The sequence below is a fragment of the Furipterus horrens genome, unplaced genomic scaffold, assembly GCF_987537825.1.
Source record: "Furipterus horrens unplaced genomic scaffold, mFurHor1.1.pri manual_scaffold_1, whole genome shotgun sequence".
Taxonomy (NCBI): domain Eukaryota; kingdom Metazoa; phylum Chordata; class Mammalia; order Chiroptera; family Furipteridae; genus Furipterus; species Furipterus horrens.
The window spans coordinates 40,939,944-40,961,874 of NW_028327171.1; the positions used below are offsets into that span (position 1 = coordinate 40,939,944).

The 21,931-nt window shown below is 43.6% G+C and overlaps 1 protein-coding gene across 1 annotated transcript in view; it reads right to left on the bottom strand.

Moving 5' to 3' along the window:
* Nucleotides 1-882: 882 nt before the first annotated feature.
* Nucleotides 883-21,931, bottom strand: part of KCNMB3 (potassium calcium-activated channel subfamily M regulatory beta subunit 3) — a 33,150-nt gene continuing 12,101 nt past the window's right edge. The window contains 4 exon segments of the mRNA XM_090274111.1: nucleotides 883-1,181; nucleotides 1,184-1,313; nucleotides 4,655-4,853; nucleotides 8,250-8,441. Of these exon segments, the coding sequence (XP_090130237.1) occupies nucleotides 883-1,181; nucleotides 1,184-1,313; nucleotides 4,655-4,853; nucleotides 8,250-8,441 (820 nt within the window).

The following is a 21,931-nucleotide window of genomic DNA, read 5'->3' on the forward strand; positions in this document are numbered from 1 at the left end:
AAAATTTCAAAGGTACTTTAAGGCACATTGGTTTTCAGAACAAACTGTTTTCATCTTGTAATCAGCTTAATCCAGAAAGCACCTGTTGGGAGAGTCTTGCGACATTCATTATTTAATAACCATGGTTGGTTCATCAATGTACAGACAGTTGTTGACTATCCATGTGGGACTTTTACACAATGCAGATTACCTGAGATGAATGTTAAATTCCATCTAATACAGCTTATCCCTACTTCACAACACATTTCTAGCCATCTCTCCCATTCTCACCAGAAAGTGCAGAAAGAAGAACATGAGCTTACAGGAAGCATAATTATCTAAAAAAATTTGCTGAAAGAAAAATTACAAGGTACATAGTAAAGTTAAGTACAAATAATTCTAAACTTAGTGAATTTTCAAGGTGGAGGCTTCCCTCTATCATGAATAGTAAAGAAAAATGGGAGGTCCACATTTTAAAATTACCAGATTACTATCTTCCTGTAGTGAATGAACTGTTCTTCAGAATTGTTTTGAGAAATGTTTTAATGTGAACTCTACTGCATAGAAGTAGGCTAGTTGTTCAGTGCTCAGTAAGTTAGATACCCTCATCGTTTATTTCCACATTGACAAGTTCTAGCTAAAGCTGAAATTAGATAAGGGACAACTACCTTGAGCTCATTTTACCATGTGAGAACAAAAAGTGCTTTTTTGGCTCATGTGGAAAGAGATTTGGAGCAGAAAAGATGACGAATCTGTATGTATTTATAAAATAAATAGAATACATATGAGACTTGTTTCTTTTTCATTCCCGTATCATACTTGAGTGCCTTTCACGGTTAATTTGCAAGCAGGCATAATTAAGTCCTCAAGTGCAGAAATAGCAGGTATCTGAAGGCCAGGACTTCAATTTGGCCACCATCTTAAGATTTCTCTGCTCCTCCTTTTGCTTCTCCTTGCACTCCACAGTTTGAATTGATGCTGTTCCCTGTAAGGTACTTGGCCACCCACCTCATCCCTGAATGCAGTGCCATACTGTTCACATAGTAGGGACAGGTGCTGTGTTAATTGCACCATGCCAACAATCAGGGCACCGCCCAGCAGAGTCAATGAAGGCCAAAAGAAACGGTGGAAGATAACCATTCGGTTGTACTTTTTAATGAGAACCACATCATCTGATTGGTTGTCTGGACTGTAGAAGCATGAAAAGGGGTCCCATTTTTGTGATCAAAGAACTCCTTCATGTCCAGGACGCTGTTGAGCAAATCACTCCTATCTTGGTGGCACATGGGTGTGTAAAACACTAGGAATATGGAGGAAGAAGAAAGATGAGGACACTCTTCCCAATAGTAAGCACTTAACAGTTTTAATTCTGAAATAGCTTCAAAATGAAGCTGTTAATGGGAGGTTTCAGTCTCAGATGATGAAACTGCTTACATAGCTCATGGGGAAGGGTTGGCAGGAGGGCACAGAGTGAAATGGCCATTTCCAGGCTAAGCAGGGATGTGGGAAAGTATTTTTAGAATAAAGACATTGTAGCCCTGGCTGGTGTGGCTCAGTGGATTGAGCACAGGGCTGTGAATTGAAGGGTTGCCAATTCAATTCCCAGTCAGGGCACATGCCTGGGTTGTGGGCTGGGTACCCATCTGGGAGCATGTGAGAGGCAACCAATCTCACACAACATTGTTTCTCTCCCTCTCTGTTCTCCCTCCTTTCCTCTCTAAAAATAAAATAAAATAAAATAAAAAAGAATGAAGACATTGCAGAATAGGCAATGACCGCCTTCATAAGGACCACACTCCTGACATGCAAGTTCTGGGTCTCTTTCTGGACAATAACTCAATACACTTGTCCATTCAACAAATATTTGTTGAGCTTTCTATGTGCTTTCAACACCTATTGATCTCTTCGTTATCTTTGTCTTATTTCCTATAGTAAAATCTTTCCCTAAAGGATTAGCATACTGAAACTTTTGTCTTGGCCCACAGAGACGGGCCCTACCTGGGCTCTGGTTCCTGGGAGGCGAAACTCATGGGTAAGGGAACTCTATCAGCTGGTGATTTTTTCAAAAAAAGCTTGAGGTTTAATACCACATCACCTAGGCAATCAAAGCACTGTGCCAAGGGCTTATAAAAATGTTGGAGACCTTAAAAATTATTGTATCCAAAACAGAAAACAGAAACCATCAGATTAAAGTTACTGATTAAGTGAAGACAACCAAGTGTCAACTAATCTCATGAACTCAACTTGGATCAACAGATGTAGATGTACACTTTCAATTATGTGAACCAGTTGAATAACTAACATCAAAATTATAATAGTCTTTAAATTTCTCTCATGAGAAACATTACTTGTTGATTTAAGGTGGACTGTGGGTACCTGTTACCATTTTTTATATGATGGGGAGTGGGACCTCCAAAAGTAAGACCTCCCAGCAATGACTCTGTTCAGCCTATTAAGTTTCAGACACAAATTTGTGAAATTGGAATAATTTACCCCCTTTCTATTTACCCCATTTTTCCTCCAAGAATGCTTTTAGCATCATTTATCCTGATTTGACCACTATCAAAACAGTAACTAGGGACATCCAGCCAAGATGGAAGCCTAGATAGACATGCTGCATCTCCCTCCACAACTAAGAAGGAATACAACTACCTCAAAACTGGAGACAAGCAGAAGTTCCAGAAAACTGAACTGCATGGAAATCCCAACAAAGATATAAAGAAGAAATACTCATCCAAACAGGAGGGGCGGAGCCAGGGCAGAGAGGAAGTAGTGTGGCAGCAGCAGGCTGGCAGAAAGCCCAGTCACACATTTTAAAAAGTAGGGAGGGACACCTGGAGAGCCCTCCCAGCACCAGATCAGAACACACAGCTCACGATTTCAGCGCTGGGGAAAACAGAGCCTCATTGCTTCTGACTGTGCATACCAGTGGGGGTTGGGCAGAGTAAGAAACTGCCAGTCTCTCAGTAGAGTCTGCTTGTCTAGAGGGCCCCCATGGTCCTAGAACATCTGCAGACTCACCCAGTCTGGGAACCACAATCAGGACAACAGCTAGAGAGGTGCTAGTCCCATACAGAAGTGGGAGAAGTGCCTGGAAAAGGGGCGAGTGCTGAGCAAGTGGCATTCTTCCCTCTCTGATCCCTCCCCCACAAACAGAGCAACAACGTGGTGAAACAGGTCACCATGTACTGACAAATACCTAAGGCTCTACCGCTTACAATGTAACAGGAGTGACAACTCTAAGACACAGAGGCAAACACAGGAGCCTGTCAATATGAGGAGACAGAGAAGTATGGCCTGAAAGAGGGAACGGATCAAGGTCCCAGTGACAGAACTAAGCTACAAGGAGATAACCAACCTAACAGACACAGACTTCAAAACACTGGTGATAAAGATGCTCACAGACTTGACAACAAACGCAGAGTTCAAAACGCTGGTGATAAAGATGCTCACAGACGACAGATATGCTTAAGTATGGCAAACGCATAAGGGAAGAAGTGAAGACTATGCTAAGTGAAACAAAGGAAAATTCACAAAATCAGTGGTGCAGGGAAGGAAACTGGGGTTCAGATCAATGATTTGAAACATAAGGAAGAAATAAACAGTCAACCAGTACAGAATGAGGAAACAAGAATTGAAAAAAACGAGGAGGGGCTTAGAAACCTCTGGGCCAACTTGAAACAGGCCAACATCTGAATCATAGGGGTGCCAGAAGGAGAAGAGGAAGAGCAAGAAATTGAAAACTTATGTGAAAAAATAATGAAGGAAAACCTTCCTAATTTGTCAAAGGAAATAGACATATAAGTCCAGGAAGCACAGAGAGTCCCAAACAAGTTGGACCCAAAGAGGGCCACACCAAGACATACCATAATTCAAAGGCCAAAGATAGAGAATATTAAAAGCAGCAAGAGAAAACCAGAGTGTTACCTACAAAGGAGTTCCCATAAGACCATCAGCTGATTTCTCAAAAGAAACTTTGCAGGCAAGAAGGGACTGGCAAGAAGTATTCAAAGTGATGAAAAGCAAAGACCTACAACCCAGATTACTCTATCCAGCAAAGCTATCATTTAGAATGGAAGGGCAGATAAAGTGCTTCCAGACAAGGTAAAGCTAAAGGAGTTCATCATCACCAAGTCATAATTATGAAATATTAAAGGGACTTATTTAAGAAAAAGAGGAACAAAACTATGAACATTAAAATGACAACAAACTCACAACTACCAACAACAAAATCTAAAAAATAAAAAACCAAGCAAACCATAATAGAAACGGAGTCATAGGTATGGGGATCATTTGGAGGGTTATCAGCTGGGAGGGCGAAGGGGGATAAATGGGGAAATGGAGCAGGGACTAAGAAGCATAACTGGTAGGTACAAAATAGACGGGGAAGTTAAGAATAATAGAGGAAAGCGTGAAGGCAAAGAACTTTATCTGCACAACCCATAGACATGAACTAAGGGAGGTGGGGTGGGATTGCTGGACGGAAGCAGGGTAGTGGGCGGAGGGGAGCAAAGTTGTTACAATTGTAACAACATAGTCAATAAAATATACTAAAAAAAAGTAATGAGACAGGAACAGATTTATCCCTAGAGATGGCCCTGGATACTGCACTGTGCAAGTGACAGCCTAGCATGAAACGGTTGCTGTAATCGGAACTTAGTAATTAGAACATTACCTTGGAATTTACCTGGACAGACTCTTCATTATAATGAAGCAGAGCTTTCTGACCTGAATGGGTGAGGTTCACAAACACTTGAAGACAAGGGTACATGCCCTGACCTTGGCAATCCACACCACAGGGGAAAGAACAGTCTGACCAATTATCCGTGACATATGTGTGGATGATAGTGCAGTTCGATTCTTCTCTCTGGGTGCTTCAATTTGAAAACATTAAAAAAATTATCTTCACCCTCTGGAAAATGTAGTTCTATATTTTTAATGTGGTAATCTGGGACACTTGCCTGTTCCGAGTAATGGAGGATTATCACAGAAGGCACACAATGATCAAGGAGCATGGAGGACATTGGGATGGGATAAATAGCAAACTGCCAGGTCCATCTCAGTTATGACCCTCCTGGCATATTCTCACCATACCAACCCTTCGAGCAATGGTTTTCAAAATTTCAGAATCATCTGAGTGAGTTTGTTAGAATGAAGAATTTGTTAAAATGTGGATTCTGTGCTTCACTCTCAGAAATTCAAATTCAGTTTATCTGAGTTAAACCCCGGAAATCTGTTTATTGAACATTTTTAAGATATATGTATTTGGAGAACCATACTTTGATCAATATTACCCTAAATACTGCAATCAACAAGATTCACACACTCAGAAATCTTATCATCTCACACCTCATCATCCTAAGACGCATCCTTTGGAAGGAGTCCAACCACAGGGCTCTTAGTCAATGCAGCCTCCAAAAGTTCTGGGAGCAATGTACAATTCCATTTTCCCACTCTGCTTCCAAAGAGGCAAATGCAAATCATGCAAGCAGTCTCTCATTAGAAACTTACCACGTTTTTGCTCTATAATTTCTTGAGATCAGGACCTATATCCTGTTCACCTTTATGTTCCTCAAAGCTTAAAGCCCGGTGCCTCTCACATAGTAGGTGTTGTACTGAATTAAATTTTCCTTGGAAAACATTCCTTGAGAATTTGCATATGTATGACATACACAGAGTGTCATAGCAGCAATGAAAAGTGGTAGACAAAATTCCTACCCATGAAAACTTTGAGGTGGTGTTGGAAGAGAAAGGATATACGTGTATGAAATAATCAGAGAACAAGACCAAGATAAAGTAAATGAGGATAAGAGGATATGCTTTGACTGAATGGATAGGACAAGCTCCTGATGCACACTTACCTTGAAGTGGGTCCCTGTGTTTATTTCCTGGTGCCTTAATAACAAGAAATTAGGGTAGCAAATCCTAAAGTCAATATTTGAAAAGCATTGTTTAGCCAGGTTCATACTGCACGCTAATTAAGATCTTTGTCCGTCACTCATCATTTTGCTTTGTTAATATAACAAACCTGGAACACATGGTGCAGTTTAACATGATCTTAAGACCCAGGGCATTAAAAAATAAAAAAGTCACTGGATGTGAAAGAATAAAGTATTGGGTAAGTGAAAATACAAAAATGGAAAATAAGGTTCTTTCACAGGTTTAGCCTCTCCTGCTTCTTCACAAGATTACTTTCTATACTTACATAGACTAGGCATCTTAAAATAATATTTAGAATTACCTGCTTATCTGTTTTAGAACTTAAGCTCTCTAAATCCTATCTAAGTGACAAATGGAGTGTGACTTGAACCTTCCTTGAAACTTTCAGGAAGCTCCAATATAGCAAGCAGGACAGTCTTTGCTGTGCACATGGGCCAGGCCAGAGCCTTACAGATGGAACCAGGGGTATATTTAAGGCTGAAAAAAAGTGAGCATGTTCTTTTAATGGTATTGTGTGTCTATTTGTCTGCAAATAGACAAAATCCATCATTTGATTGAGAGATGAGGGCTTAAGGGAGTGGAGACAGGTATAAGCTACCCAAGGCTTTTAACTATCATCTTTTATGGAGTGAAACTTATTTCTGGTGGCACAAGGTTTCAAGGCAAGAAAGAGATTAGAATTCACTACTCTTAAGCATTCACTAAATTACTTTAAGTAAATAATTTCCAGAAATGCTTAGAAAAGTAAACTTTAAATATGACCAACAGCTTGATGCCAATTTGCAAAAGGTATCTTTAAACCATCTCCCAAATATACCACATTAAAAAAAAACTCTGACCACACGAACACATATATGTGCACACATATTTATTTAGTTTACCTAGATATGTGTAATACAGATTAGATAGAGGTTAGATTGATAGGTAGATATAAAATATAAAATAGGGTAACAGGAAAATGAAAGTAGAAAGCTAGAATGAAGTCAAGAGTGCTGTAACCAGCATCTCAGAAGATCCTTTATAGTTATGAGAAATGTATAAATTTGGCTTTGAGCTTCTTAGCAGCAAAAGTAATAAAGGAAACACAACCAAGTATAGGATTCCTGGTTAATAAAAATAAGCAGGTTTATGCACAGCAGAACAGATTCTCTGGAGCTAATACAGAGTGGCACTGTGTGCTGTAGTGGATGGTCACCTCCACATTATTTCTCTAATAATGTTAACACAAGAATGGCAGGAGATGACTAATAAATAATGAAAGTAGGCCACCCACTTCCTTTTCTATGACCCCTTTTCACTGAACCCATAGGCCTCCCTTTTCCCCCTGGCCCTTACTTTCCCAGGACTTCCCTCCCCCAAAGTACTTCTTATGTGAGCCATTCTCCAAAATTAAACAGCTCCTCTCCTGCCCTAATCAACACAGCCATACCCCTCATTGCAGCAAACTTCACTTAAATATTAGGAGACATTCCTGTCTTACGTCAGCATGACAGGCAGATCCTTTCCTGGCTGTGCGGCCTTGGGGAGTTACTTGGCCTTTCTGAGCCTCAGCTTTTTTATTTAAAAATTAAAATAATGCAGCCCTGGCTGGTGTGGCTCAGTGGGTTGAGTGCTGGCCTGCAAACCCAGAGGTCACTGGTTCAATTCCCAGTCAGGGCATGTGCCTGGGTTGTGGGCCAGGTCCCCAGTTGGGGGCATGTAAGACACAACTGACCAATATGTCTCTCACACATTGATGTTTCTCTTCCTCTCTTTCTCCCTTTCCTTCCTTCTCTCTGAAAATAAATAAAATCTTTTTAAAAAATTAAAATGATGCTTCCATCATGGGTTTGCTGTAGGTTTAAACAGGATAACACATAGTATATTTGTCATGTATTATATATTTAATAAATGGTAACTATTATTACATATATCTAATAAGGAAATTAAAAGACAGGAAACTAATATTTATTAAGCAACTACTATGTGCCAGGTGGACATTATCAAACTCAAAGAACTCAAAAACTTCTATTGTGCTCATGTAGGAAGGCTTAAATTAACCCTTCCCTGCATTTTAAAGGAAGGATTTATTACCTACATGAATATCTAATTTGAGAATTGGTCATTGAAAGTACTTTTGAAATTGGAGTTGGAAGCAAGCAAAGAAACATCTTCCACTTTCTTACCACCCCTTCCTCCTTACCCAGCGGCCTCCCACCACTGAGGGAGGCACAAGTGATTCTATCTTCCATGCAGAAGGGCTGCAGAAAGCAATGCCAGACTCCCCTCCGCCACCACTGTGCCTGCGTCTTATCTGAATTGGAAACTCTGGGTCTTTCTCCATTTCTTACCTGAGCATGAAGGGCTTTAGGATCATTATTCCAAACAAGAAGAACATTAGAACTGAGAGGCCTATCATTGCAAACCCTAGCAACATGGCTCGGTCTTTTCCAGGACTGGAAGGCAGCTGCCTCTGCCCATGTGGTGGGTCCCCAGCATCATGATCTGTATTTCTCTTCCTCCCTGAGGTAGGAAAGGCTATCCTTTGGGGGAAGTGGGAAAGAGATATTTCAATAAGCTCATAAAGAATTGGGAACATTTACCAACCCATGGTGGATGGAGGGACCATCCTATTTGCTGCCCACCTAAGGGTTGTGAGCAGGTTCAATGCAATGCAATGAGATCCCATATTCAGAGCTGGGTGAAAAGTCTATCTGAGCATGCTAAATGCTGTGTTATAAATTTTTTTTCTTGAGTATAACTAACAACACTAAGGAATACTGACTGGTGGAAGTCTTTAGAGACCTGTCTCATCAATGGCTAGAAATGAATTACCTGTAAAAGTAGCTTTTGTCTGTTTTATGTAAATAAATATTATGAACTTGCTCATCTTTCAGGGTTATTGCACATTCCCCTTGAAAGTATTTTTAACATTCTTCTATGAATTTCACATGGAAAGAATGACTCAGAAAGTTCACATTTGGAATTCACAGCATCCTGAACTAGGATTTGACTTGATCTTTCATATCCAGCTATTGTTGGAAGGGCAGCATATCTAACATAGGTCTTTCTGGCCCATGGCCCAGTCCTCTTAGAATAATGAAGGTATTGCTGCTGTCTTCTCTCCCTTCACCCCACTTCTCTCAGTCATGAGTGGCCCTACGTTTCTCCTCTCCCTGCTCTGCTCCAACAAAGGATGTAATAAATTGTTTCACAAACGGGTGTCCAGTGAATAGTAAAGTCCAACACTAAGGTTACAAACTGGTGACCCGTGGACAGGATCCAGCCCACAAATGCATTTGTTTGGCTTTCTCTGTGTTTTTTTAAATGTGGGATTAGTTACTAACACTCTAAAAATCATGAAATTTCATAAAAATGCTGATCTCTGACTTTTGAAAGCATCACAAGGCCCAATTTCTGCCTGTGAACAGCTGGCCAACCCGGGGAGAGGCTGGCCCTGCAGACAGCAGCACGTGCTCCAACTTGCCTCAGTCCCACCACTTCATGTGGTCGGTGTCCCTGATTCGCTGTCTCCTGCCCAGACAGCAGCTGAGTCCCAGAGGTGATTCCATTTTGAGAGGCTTAGCAAAACCTTAAGCCAAATAACTGCAGCTATAACGGTATAGAGTCAGGCTCCATTCAGCTGCATAAAGCTAAATTTTGAAGCCAAGCAAAAACCCTGTCAAGGGAATTGCTAGTTTTGGGGGAGTTTTTTCAGAGCATATATTATACTTTATCCCCCATCCTTCCCCTTCTCCCTAGCTCCTTTCTACTGGCAACATCCTCAAACTCTGAAGAGAGTGAGGGGATGTCAGACAATCCAGGATGTTTCAGGAGCCTGCATAGTGGACAACGGGCCCCAAGAGACCACAGCACTCTGTGGATAATACTGCTTGGGGAATCAAGAACCTGGTTTGGGGATTTTTAGTTTCCTTTGATATGTTAGTCACCCTCCATCATCCCACCCTCCAAGAATGGGGGCAGGGGGTGTAATGAAATTTGAGCCAGTAAATTTTACAATGTATCAACAAACGTGATAGATTGATTAAGAGTTTTAGTTCCAAAGTAAGGTTTGGATAGTTTGTTGGGTACATTCCCAGTACCCAACACCCTGCATTTTCCCTTGAAAATGGACTTTAGTTGCTTTGTAGCATAAGGTTTCCAGGAGGTTTACTATAAGGATCCATGGAAACTATGCATGAAGACCCTTATTATGAGGTCTCTCTGGCATTTCTGATGCATTGACTTAACAAACCCAATTATAATTATATTATATACAAAACTGACATAACCTGATTCTGGCAGTATACTAGACTGTATTTTCTCTTTCTGATATTTCTGTCTACTTTTTTTCAAGGCTTTATAAAAAGTTGGCAACCTCACTGATCACTTGTGAAGAAGTTATTTCATGTTTGGGGAAAAGAGTAATAGAAAATAATCACCAAAAATGAATACACGGATATATTTTTTTTATTATTGTAAAAGTAATTAAGCTGTTTTTCCTGAATGGTGCACTAGACACCCACTCTAACTGCTAACAACAAAAAATTCTGGCCAAAGTTTGTTTATTTTTTAAGCTGGAAATAAAGGACAAAACATCTCTGAAAGTAGGAACTTCTGGAGGAAAGCGGACAGAAGTAAACTTCTACCTTAAGGTCATTTGCAGAACTTAGTGACCTTAAACTTCAGTTTCACAGTGTAGGGGGAGGGCACAAGGACAGGCAACAATGCCCAGCACCTATCCAAGGTATAGGATTTAATACACCACTCAGCTAGAACTGAGACTCCAGTGGACCCCATACTCAGTGTAAGAATAAACTAGAAGTAACCAACTGAAACCCTAAAACTAGTAGAGAGGGAAAATTACAATCTCCCTTGAGATTTTGTAACTTTTTTTTTTCTTTTTTTCTTTAAAGATTTTATTTATTTTATTTTTAGAGACAGGGGAAGGAAGCGAGAAAGAGAGGGAGAGAAACAGCAAGAGACAGGAAGGGAGGAAGAAAGAGAGGAAAAGAAACATCAATGTGTGGCTGCCTCTTGCATGCCCCCACCTGGGGACCTGGCCCGCTACCCAGGCATGTGCCTGACTGGGAATCGAACTGGCAATCCTTTGATTCGCAGGCTGGAACTCAATCTACTGGGCCACACCAGCCAAGGCGAGATTTTGTAACTTTAAGGTGACCCTCAAGAGTTTTAGCCTGAATTCACACTACCTGGAAAATTCAAAAACCCTAACTTAACAATTGAGTTTAATGTTGTCATAAGTAGTTGTCCCTTTGGCAGCTGGCAGAAGCAAATACATACTTCCCTAGAGGAGCTCACCTCAAAGGAATTTCAAAAGTTTCAAAGAGTATGTGTTGTTATTCAAAAGTCATAAAACATACAAGGGACACTGAGTGAGAAATAATAGCAGAATCAGATCCACCAAAAACTTCAGATATTTAGACAGTATATAAAAATGTATCCATCATATGTTTAAAAAAATAAAGGATGAGAAATATCAGAAAGAGCCAAAGATTCTAAAATAAGACCAATCTAATGTTTAAAAGAATCAAATAGAATTTCTAGAAATAAAACAATTGAAGTTAAAAATACTCAATGGAAAAATCTAACAGTAGATTAGATGCATCTGAAAAGCTTATTAGTAAACAGAAGGATCTGAAAAACAGAGCATAATACAGAAAGATTTCTTTAATAGCAAATGAAGAGAGGTTAAGAAACAAGAACAATAAATAGCAAATGTCTGACATAAAGTCTTTTCAGAATTGAAGGAAAAAGAGAAGAGAAATAAGTCAGAAGTAATATTTTAAAAAGATAATAAAATTCCAGATCTGGTGAAGACTAGAGTCCCCAGATTACAGAAGCCCATTGAGATAAAATAAAAAGAAACCCACACTTAACCACATCACAGAGATGTTGCACGGACACTAAGACAAGACAAAATCTTAAAAGCTTAAAAGCAGCCAGAGGGAAAGACAGGCTAACTTCAAAGGAATGACAGAGAGGCTGAAACTTCTCTGTAACAAGGACAGGAATATTGTTGATATGCTGAGAGAAAGTAACTACAGAACTCAATACTACCAAGAATCTCTCAAGAAGCACACAACACTAAGCTGGCCATCAGTTGATCCTCATGAAGGAAAAGGTTGAGTATTTACCTGAGACAGGGAACCAATTCAGATGGAAGAGCTGAGATTTAAACAGAAATGAAGAGCAATTAAGGGGTTAAAATATATATATCGGCAGGCAGCCGTCCGTCTCGAGAGACGATGGTGTAGCTTCCCAAGAGTATCTGCACCGCCGAGAATGGCTGTGCAGTCCGACTCGGGAGTGACACCGTATCTGTTTCCTCCCGTGTTGAATCGACATCTTGCGATGACGCTGGAGTGTCCTCTCCAGTGAAGCTGAAGCTACAGAGCCTGGGCAGGGTGATATGGAGGGTCTGCTGTTGCCCATGCAGCAGACCCCCCCTCTCTTCGCAGCTGAAGGGTCCAAGGGAAAGACGGAGTCAATACAGCTTGGCTTCAGGTGCGCCGCAGGAGTTGCCGGTGTTGACTACAACGTCAAACCGCCTTAGGGACTCCGGCTCCGGATTTTCTGTCGGGGTTTACTCCCTTAGCCTTTCCCCTGAAGAGGTATGCCGCAAGGCAGCGGAGGTTTTTTGGAGTCAGAGTTTTCCTTCTCTGATTCTTTAATTGATTAACCATAAGGTAATTCAGAGAACCATTCACAGGCCACCTTTTCTTACCATCCAGAATGTATTCAGGCCAAACAGTGTTACAGTAATAAATTAACATTTTCTTAGTCATAGGATAATGACAGTACATATCCCAATTTTCCAAAATTCTCTTCAGTGGACTGCACTCAGGGGCTTGCCAAGAACTGCTTTTATTGACCCAGACATACATGACAATGGCTAAAACCAGAAAAACCCCAAAGACCAGAAAGCATATATACCACTCAGACATCCATAGTTCTATTACTTCCAGGAATTCTCCTAATCGGACAAACAAATCTAGTATCCACGATGCCATTATTTCAGAAATACTTCAGAAATAAGTTTTAGCAAACAATCTTACTTCTCTAATCCCTTCTCAGTTCTATTTTCTTTTCACCACACTGGCGTGCTTAGGCGGTCGGCGTCCTCAGAGGGTGTCTCTCAAGGGGGTTGACCTGCCACGGGCAATTATTAACGTCCCATCTGCGTCCCCAAATTGTTACAGAACCCCTGGGCTGCTCCAGTTGAAAACAAACCCACGGGCTCTTTAGTTAGGGGCCCGATTGCCCGCCGCCAAAATTATAACTCTCAATACCAGAGTTTAGTGAAAAGAAAAAGAATAGTTTATTTAACAGTTATATAGATTTAGTTATTTGCGGATTTCTGTTGTTAAGTCTTATGTTCTTTAAAACACCCATAAACACATATCCTTGCCTCCCCCCTACCAAACCAGGCTAGTTTTAGAAAAGTCAGAGAAACCCTTTCCCTACTTTCCAAACACAGTTCAGCTTTACCAGTACCTGCCAATCATTCAATCCTGATTGGGGAGACCTCGTCTGTGTTATGGGGTCCACCAGCTTTTAATCCAGAACCTCATGGATTCTCAGCCTCCTTGTAAACTGTATAGTTAGTCCTTTTGTAATCCGCACAGTCCGCCTTAACCTTAGTCAAATCCGCACAGTCAGACCGCCTAAAATGACTGCCGCTTATTTTTAAATCCCTGACTACATCCTCTGATGTAGTGGGTGCGGTAACCAGTTCTGACCATTCACAGAACCTTACGCAGGTTCTGTGTGCTTTCTCCATACCATCCCCTGGTTCAAGACTCCTCCCATCTACCTGAGGCTTTGGATGCATTAAAGCCATTTTGCATAAAAAAAGACACTAGCCACCGGCCTCAGGCATGTGGAGGCATTCTGAAAGCTGCTTCCTTCTCCCCATCCCCCAGCTGCAAACTCTGGGGTTTTTTGGAACACCCCTGTTTCTGTAACAAAAGGGCTGCCGATTACTCCTGGAGGGAAGGCAGGGGACAGGGAGTGGAAAGGACATGTGAATATCTGGCCTCTAACGTGTATTAACTGTTGAGGGTAGTGGTTCCATGGGAGTGTTCGAATTGTGATCATTTACTGAGCTGGCCACTTATGATGTGCATTTTCAAGGGCATGTTTATTGTGAATAATTCATATTTAGACTTGTCCTCAGAGTATCTCTTGAAAAGCAAGGCCTGATTTGCCTCAAGTCAGGAACCAGCAGTGTGTACCTGTGAGCAGAGGGGTCTCTAACATTTGGAGCTTGTTAAACCAAAGTAATGCCCATTGGTCATTGCGGCAGCTGCTACAGCCTTCCAGTGAGTCGGTCTGTCAACCAATGTTTCTTAAATGCCATCCCTCACCCAGTTCTCACGACCCTTGTGTCCAGTTTTTGGTCAGACAGCGACCTAGCCAAGCAGCCATGTGAACAGTTGCAGGACTAAGACCAGGCATGAAGTTCTAAGCCTCTCTCGATACCCCTTCCAGAATTTTCTCACCCTGGCCCTCTACCTTGGAACGTGCTCCGGGCTAAGGGAGAGAGTCAAGGGAAAGGAAGGACCATAGCAAGACATCGGGAGCAGAGGTCGGAGGCTCCAGAGGCAATCTCCTAAAATCCCAGGCAGTAAAGACAAGTTATGTAGAAGACAGCTTGGCAGTGGATTTCTTACTTTGCCTAGAGACGAGAGTACAGTCATTGAACACCTACAGACAGTGAAGAGAGAAAACCTGCAACCCAAGAATCCTCTTCTCAGTCAAGAATGCTCTGCTCAACATGCAAGAAATACTCATGGGGATTGGCAAGAATCTGAGTATTGATCGCCCACACCTAGGGCTGTCACATGGGCCAACCCCTGTGAGCTCCATCCTGCAAGAAGCACCTGAGAATTCACTAACCAAGTAAAAACGGAATCAAAACAAACACCTCCATTTTGGAAATAGGAAGGCAAAACGAAACAAGATAGGCCAAGGTGCATCTTTTCTAACTTGGCCACAGTAGAATACTTACATTAAAAAAGACAGAGTAGAATTTTTGCAAGCCATTGTATCTAGTCAAAAGTTAATAAAGCTAGAAGGAAAAAAATAAGAATAAAGAGGGTGCCCCACAAAATCTTAACTAATAAAATTAAGAACACAGCCATGGATCAAAGAGGGAATGAAAAGTGAAATTATAAGTGGTCTCAAAAGCAATGTAAAGGAGTACAGTTTCTTCAAACCTGTGTGCATAGCTCAAGCTAATTAGGACTTTAAAAGCTTTCTTCTTTAAAGAAAGAAATCTAAAAATGGATGCTGTATTCGTCTATAATAAGGAGGAAAACGTAGAGCAAAATAATCCAAACAGCAAGAAGGAATTAAATCCAGGCATTTTTAAAAAAATAAAGATGAATAATTCCCAAAGCTGGTCTTTGAAAAGACTAACAAATGTCTAATTCTCATGAACCTAATTATGGAAGGATGGACGGGAAAGAGGGAGAAGGGGAAAAAGCAAATACAGAATTATAAGATAATACTTGAGCAGCAAAGGGGAAATGAGTGCTTTTGGATGAAGTATATGTTAACAAGATTAAGTGAGAAGAAATGGGAAAACTGAATAGACCAATTACCATACCACTAAAAAGTCACTGGGAACAGATGGCTTTAGAGTTTGATTGTATCAAAACTTTAAAGAACAGATCATTCCAACAATAGTTACATTATTCCAAGCTATAGGAAAATATTAAAGATTCTCTCATTTAATTTATATAATACAAAAATCCAATAAAACACAGAAGGAAAAACTATCGCCTACCTTCATTTTGATACAATAGTAGCAAATAAAATACAGCAACGCATCAAAAAAAGACACTATGAGTAAGTAAGTTTTATTCAGGGGTGATGCAAATATCAAGAAATCTACACATAAAATTGATTGCAATAACAGATTAGAAGAGAAAATTCATGCGGTCCTATCAACAGATGCTGAAAAGGCACTTAGAGAAGTTCAGCAGTCATTTTTCAAGCAGTATAAGCACAAGTATAAGAATCAATTTAAATATGTTACAGGTTGTTTACAGTTTTATTAGCCAATAACATCCTCAGCAGCAAATCACTAAAACCTTCTGAAACCAGACAAGCGCACCAGCTCTGCCAATAGGTTTTTTTGACAATGTCTTGGAGGTTTTAGCAAATACAATTAGGCAAGAAAATAAAACAATTGGCATATTTATTAAGAAAAAATAAAATTTTCTCTTGCTAATGACATAACATTTTATCTAGAAAAGGAATATAGCAAAGGAACTAAAGGTAAGGTACATATCTAAAAGTTAATAGCTTTTCCTTATGCTGCCTTAACAGAGAAATGACTTTAAAATGCTCTGTTCATGAGAGTGATAAAATCTATCAGTACAGAAGTCAAGAAAATAAGTATAATGGTGAAAGCACGGTATCTCTACAAAGAAAACCTTAAAATGTATGGGAGCACTGGCCTGGGTGTCTTGGCTGGGGCATGATCCCATACACCGAAAGTTTGCAGGTTCGATCCCTGGTCAGGGAGCCTAAAAGAGACGACCAATTGATGTTTCTCTCTCATATTGATGTTTTTCTCTTTCTCTCTCTCTCTCTCCGTCTCTCTCTCTCTGTCTCTCTCCCTCCACCCCTTCCTCTCCAAATCCAATGAAAAAAATGTCCTCAGGTGAGAATAAAAGAAATGTGTCTGAAAGGTATAAAATGAGTTTTCCAAATAAAGGGAAAAATGTCTTCTATGGGTGAGAAGACTTATTACAAAAATTAATCCCCCCACATAGTTATATAAAGTTAATGTAATTTCAATTAATTGTTGACAGAATTTGCTTCACCCTGAAAATGGATAAAATTACCTTAAAGTTCATTTGGAAGAATAAGTAGATGAGAGTTAACACAGAGAAACTTGGAAGAAGAACACGAGCACTTCTTTTTCCAACTCTCTGAACCTAGTAACAAGTTACTACACTCCAATCGATATTCTATTGGCACAGGAATCAGCAAATAGATCCATTAGACAGAAACAAATACAGAGTCCCCAAAACAGATTTTCGTTCCAAATGAAAATTTAATATATGACAAAGCTGGAATGTGAAGGAGCATGACATTTATTTTTTCAAGAATATGCTCAACTTCTTATCAGGAATTATCACGTGTGGGTTGGAGAGGGAAAAAAGTCAGTCAGTCAGCGGGGACGGGGAAGGAGAGAGAGAGGGAAGAGGCAGGCAGATGTAACAACAGCAGCAGTAACACGAGCACTTCCTGAGCTTTTACTCATTGTCAAACCCTATTCCTTAGATAGCTGTAGACATATATAGACACGCATGTGTATATATTCTCTACATTCGTATAAGCACACATTAGGTATGTATGGTCTCCATATATACAAACACTACCCAGTCTCTCTAAATTACACATATATACTGGTAACAAGCCAACAGGGAAGATATCATTAGACTCTATTACTAGGCGCTGAAACCGAGGCACAAAAGGGAAGTTGCCCAAGTTCACAAATCCAACAAGCGGCAGCATTGGGATTCCTCGGGCCACTGGGTCCCAGACTCTGCCCTTAACCACCGAACTCACTGTCTGCTGAGAAGGAGAGCACTGCCTGGGCTGGAAACGGCGATGAAAACCACCTCCCGGGAGCACCTGCTTGAATTTCGCTCCCTAAGCACCTTGGCTGACCCACGCCGCTCGAGCCCTGCCCATTACATAAATGCACTTATACATGTATTTGCACAAAAGAAACTTCTGAAAAGATACAATGATATCCCTATTGCGGACCTGTAGGGACGGATGTGACATTGACAGGAGAAAGGGCAGGTTGCACAGAGCAACAATTTGATTTCCCTGAAAACAAACAAATACAGGAAACCAAATGTTAAGTGGGAGCCTGTATCACACATGTTCAAACTACAGATAACAGAGGTGAAGAATCGGTTCAATGGGCACCCCACCAGAAAGATGTGCAAACAAGTATGAAACGGGGAAGGATTTACGAGGAAGGCGAGACTTGGTCAAGCCATTCCTGTGAGGAGAGCTGCTGCCTTCCCATCAGTTCCAGCTCCCGATTCACCTGGGCTGCCTCTGCGCCCATGTCTGCCCCTTTCATGGTGGCAGCATCGTCACTGTTTGTCTTTGGGAGGGGAAGACGAGTGTGTTGACTGGGTTGTCATTTGTATTATGTCATTTTGTCATGAATTTGGTGTCCATTTAGAATAAAAATGGGTCCCCATTCCCACCTTGGGAAGTCATTCAGGAGACACCCCCTTGGCCTTCGAGTGACTTGAACATCTCTGCCAGTGTCACTTTGAATATGATGAACTCATCCTTACGTTCCTGTCATCTATGGGCCCAGAGCCCTGACGTGGAGCCCTGGCATCCAGCAGATGCCTCTCCACCAGCTGTGAGACCGCAGGGAGGCCGCTGAGCCTCTCGCTGCTTTGAGTCATCGCTTCTAAAAACGTGAGGGTCCTATGAATTGACGTGTGAGACCAGAAGAGGTCAAGAAGAGCTTGTCTTTGCTTTTACTCTTCCCAACTGAAATGTCTTCCCTCTCTTCTCCACGGGCCCAGTGGTCACAGGTCCTTCAGGCCCACCCCCAAGGAGCCTTCCTTAGCTCGCAGGCCATGCAAACCGCTGCCTCTCCGACTGTGGGATGCGGAGGGTCAGGTCCGGAAACCCAGCTGTCATGGGCCAATCTTGCTTCTCCTGCCCGTCTCACAGTGGAGCTTCTCCTCCCTTCCTGTGCTCACCAGGGCTGTGCCCATCCACACCTACACGCCACAGGGCGTGGCTCCTTGACCTGGGCTTGGGTGGGGAGGGCCAGATACCAGGGCACAGGCAGGGTGCCTCTGGGCCCGTGGCCTGCTCTCCATGAAACCCTGAGAGCCTCAAGCCACACATTCCATGAGTGACATCACCGGGGAGTGATGACCTCACGGTCTGCATCCCAGGGTAACTACGGAAACGTGAGAACCTTTCCTACCATTTCTCTAACGGACACCAACCTGTTTGGTTGCTCCAGAGAGAGAGAGAGAGAGACAGAGACAGAGACAGAGACAGAGACGATGTCGATTGACCGCATCATTTTCATTCAGTGTAACTTGACCACAGTCCCCTGGGTGAATAGCGCAGCAGGTAGGTCTAAGCTGGGCATCTGTACAGGAGGGATTGGTGTACACACAACCACACCCACTGGGGCTTGTCTATCATACCTGAGAACGACCCTCACTCTAAGTAATGCCAGTGAATGGCCTGGGTCCCCATCAGAGACCCACAGTGTCCTGCTCACCACTGAGGACAACTACAAGGTCATACCTGGGCAAGTGTTCAGAAAGGTCCTCATCTTATTGATGTAGCCTCCCCCTTTGGGCTACAAGTTATTTCCATTCAAACCCTTTACTGGTTGGCCTCTTAGCAAAGTCAAGTACATTTTCATCGGCTCATGATAAATAAAGAAGTTTGGACGGTTCTTTCAAACCCAGTCACCTTCACTGTGCTGTCATGTACACATCCACAGGGGCCCCCTCAGATACGTCCCAGACTGAGCTGCTGAGTACTGGGGGGAATGGGGGAACTTACCCATGGGAAGAACGAAAGACCCAAGGGAGTGATGAAGTGATTCTGAGACTGAGGGCTGAGGAAATGGTCTCCCAGAAGGCTGTTGGGTTGATGGAAGCCCACACTTGGTACCCAGAATGCGGTTCTGAGCCTCCTGGTAACTGTTCGAGCATGTGGCCTTTTTCTCATCTCGATAAAACTATCAGAGGACTAGCGTTCAGTGTGGCTGAAAAATCAGCACCAATGGGGCCTGCGAGGAGTTGCCAGGGCAGAAGGGGGTTCTGAAACAAATTTATATTAAATTATTTTTTTCCCAAAACTTGGAAGGATTTTATTTCCTTAAAGCCTCAAAGTGACAGGTTGTAAGAAATTATTTCTCTGTTGTGGGAGAGATTAGGGGGCACCCAGTTTGCAATTATTTCCGGGTTCTGTTTTCTCTGGGAATGGGGGAGATATTCTGGTCTGCTGCTGCCCTAGGCCCCCAGTAGCCCCTCTCTAAGGGACGTGAAGTGAAGTGCCGAGGCTGTGCTTGGGGTGCCAAGCAGCTGAGAAGGCTTCAGGAAGAGCCTGGGAGAGACACGGGAGAAGGGACGTCCCGGCAGAACAACATACAGCACAAGTGAGGGGTCAGTTCTGATCTCTTTCCAACAGGTGTGCCTCGCATCTATGGCTCTACACCTGGTCGCTACCATGTCCCCTACCTAATGAGTGGAGACACCCAGGTGGGCTGGCATGGAGAGACATATTCCCTGGTTGGTGGATATCGATGCTTTGGGGACCCTGCTTTGGCCACCCCAGCAAAGAAGCCAGCCAGACGAGCCCTCAAGAGACGCCATCCCGAGGAAGACTCGGAAGAAGAACTCGGCTGCCCCAGTCCCAAACGTCAGCGGCTGGAGCACGGGTACAAGGAGCTGAGCCACCAGAAGCTCCCCCCAGCCGAGGGGGTGGCGGAGAAGCCAGCCAGACGGGCCATGAAGAGACACCATCCCGAGGAAGACTCGGACGAAGAACTCGGCTGCCCCAGTCCCAAACGTCAGCGGCTGGAGCACGGGTACAAGGAGCTGAGCCACCAGAAGCTCCCCCCAGCGCACGGGGTGGCGGACAAGCCAGCCAGATGGGCCATGAAGAGACGCCATCCCGAGGAAGACTCGGAAGAACAGCTCGGCTGCCCCAGTCCCAAACGTCAGCGGCTGGAGCACGGGTACAAGGAGCTGAGCCACCAGAAGCTCCCCCTAGCAGATGGGGTGGCGGAGAAGCCAGCCAGACGGGCCATGAAGAGACGCCATACCGAGGAAGAGTCGGACGAACCCCTCGGCTGCTCCAGTGCCAAACGTCAGCGGCTGGAGCGCGGGGCAAACATCTGAGCCCGCACAAGCTTGCTGGCTGAGGCACTCTGCACAAGGGACAAAAGTTTCATGGCCCAGGACAGCCAATGTCCCTTTTCTCAGTCACCCCTGTGCTCACCGCTGGCCATCACAACCTGAGCCATTGCGTCTGAGCCTTCCTCAGCCAGCTCCTTCCACCTCGACAGCCCTGGGCAGGGAGCCTCACACACCGAGGTTCCCACGGGAGACACCGCTGGCCATCCCAGGGCTGAAGCCGGCCGGGCAGGAAGCCTTGTGCTTCTCTGGTCATCCTTGACACCTCCTTCTTGGGCAGAAGAAACACCAGCCTGCCCTCTGAGTCCAGCAGAATCCAGCAGCAGAGAGTGCAGGGGGGCCTTAGCAGGGCCCCCCCGGTCTACCAGATGGACTCCTGCCCCGCGTCATTGCCAGCGGCCACCAACACAAACTACGAGACTCCTTGAAGCCGTCTGTGGTAACTCGGGGAGCCCCCAGCGGGTGTCTCGGGAGCAGAATAGGGAGACTTAGGGAGGGTCTAGTTACACGAGGTGGTCAGGGAAGGCTCCTCTGAGGAGGTGCATGTTCAGTGCAGACGTGAGTGATGGGTCACGTGAGGAGCTGGGGGGAAGAGCATTCCTGGAGGGCCAGGTGGCAAATGCAAAGACCCTGAGGCAGCAATGCGGCCGGCCTGATCCAGGACCCCCAGAAAAGCCAGGTGAGGCCAGGAGGGGGGAGAGAGTGAAGACCTGACGGGGGAGGTAGCAGAGACTACATGGGCCCTGTCACCCAGGGAGAGGAGTGTGGATCTTGTCCTAAGTGGCCCGGGAGGTCTGGGTGGGCTTAGAACAGGGTGGTGGCGTGGTGTGAGGGACAAGATGCAGAGGCCACTCGGACTGCCGTGGGCCGTGGCAGGGCGGTGCTGGCTGGTAGCAGTGGGCGTCTCTGCAGGTAAGGCGACAGGCAGGCCTGGGGAGTGGGGGGCATGGGGGAGGGGCGATATCAGCAGACAAGGACGAGCCATGGTTTGGGGGGCACTGTCAGCAGCTTGTGGCCCTTGGGCGGGGCTGCAGTCACCCTGCCTGTGGACAGCACACTTGTCC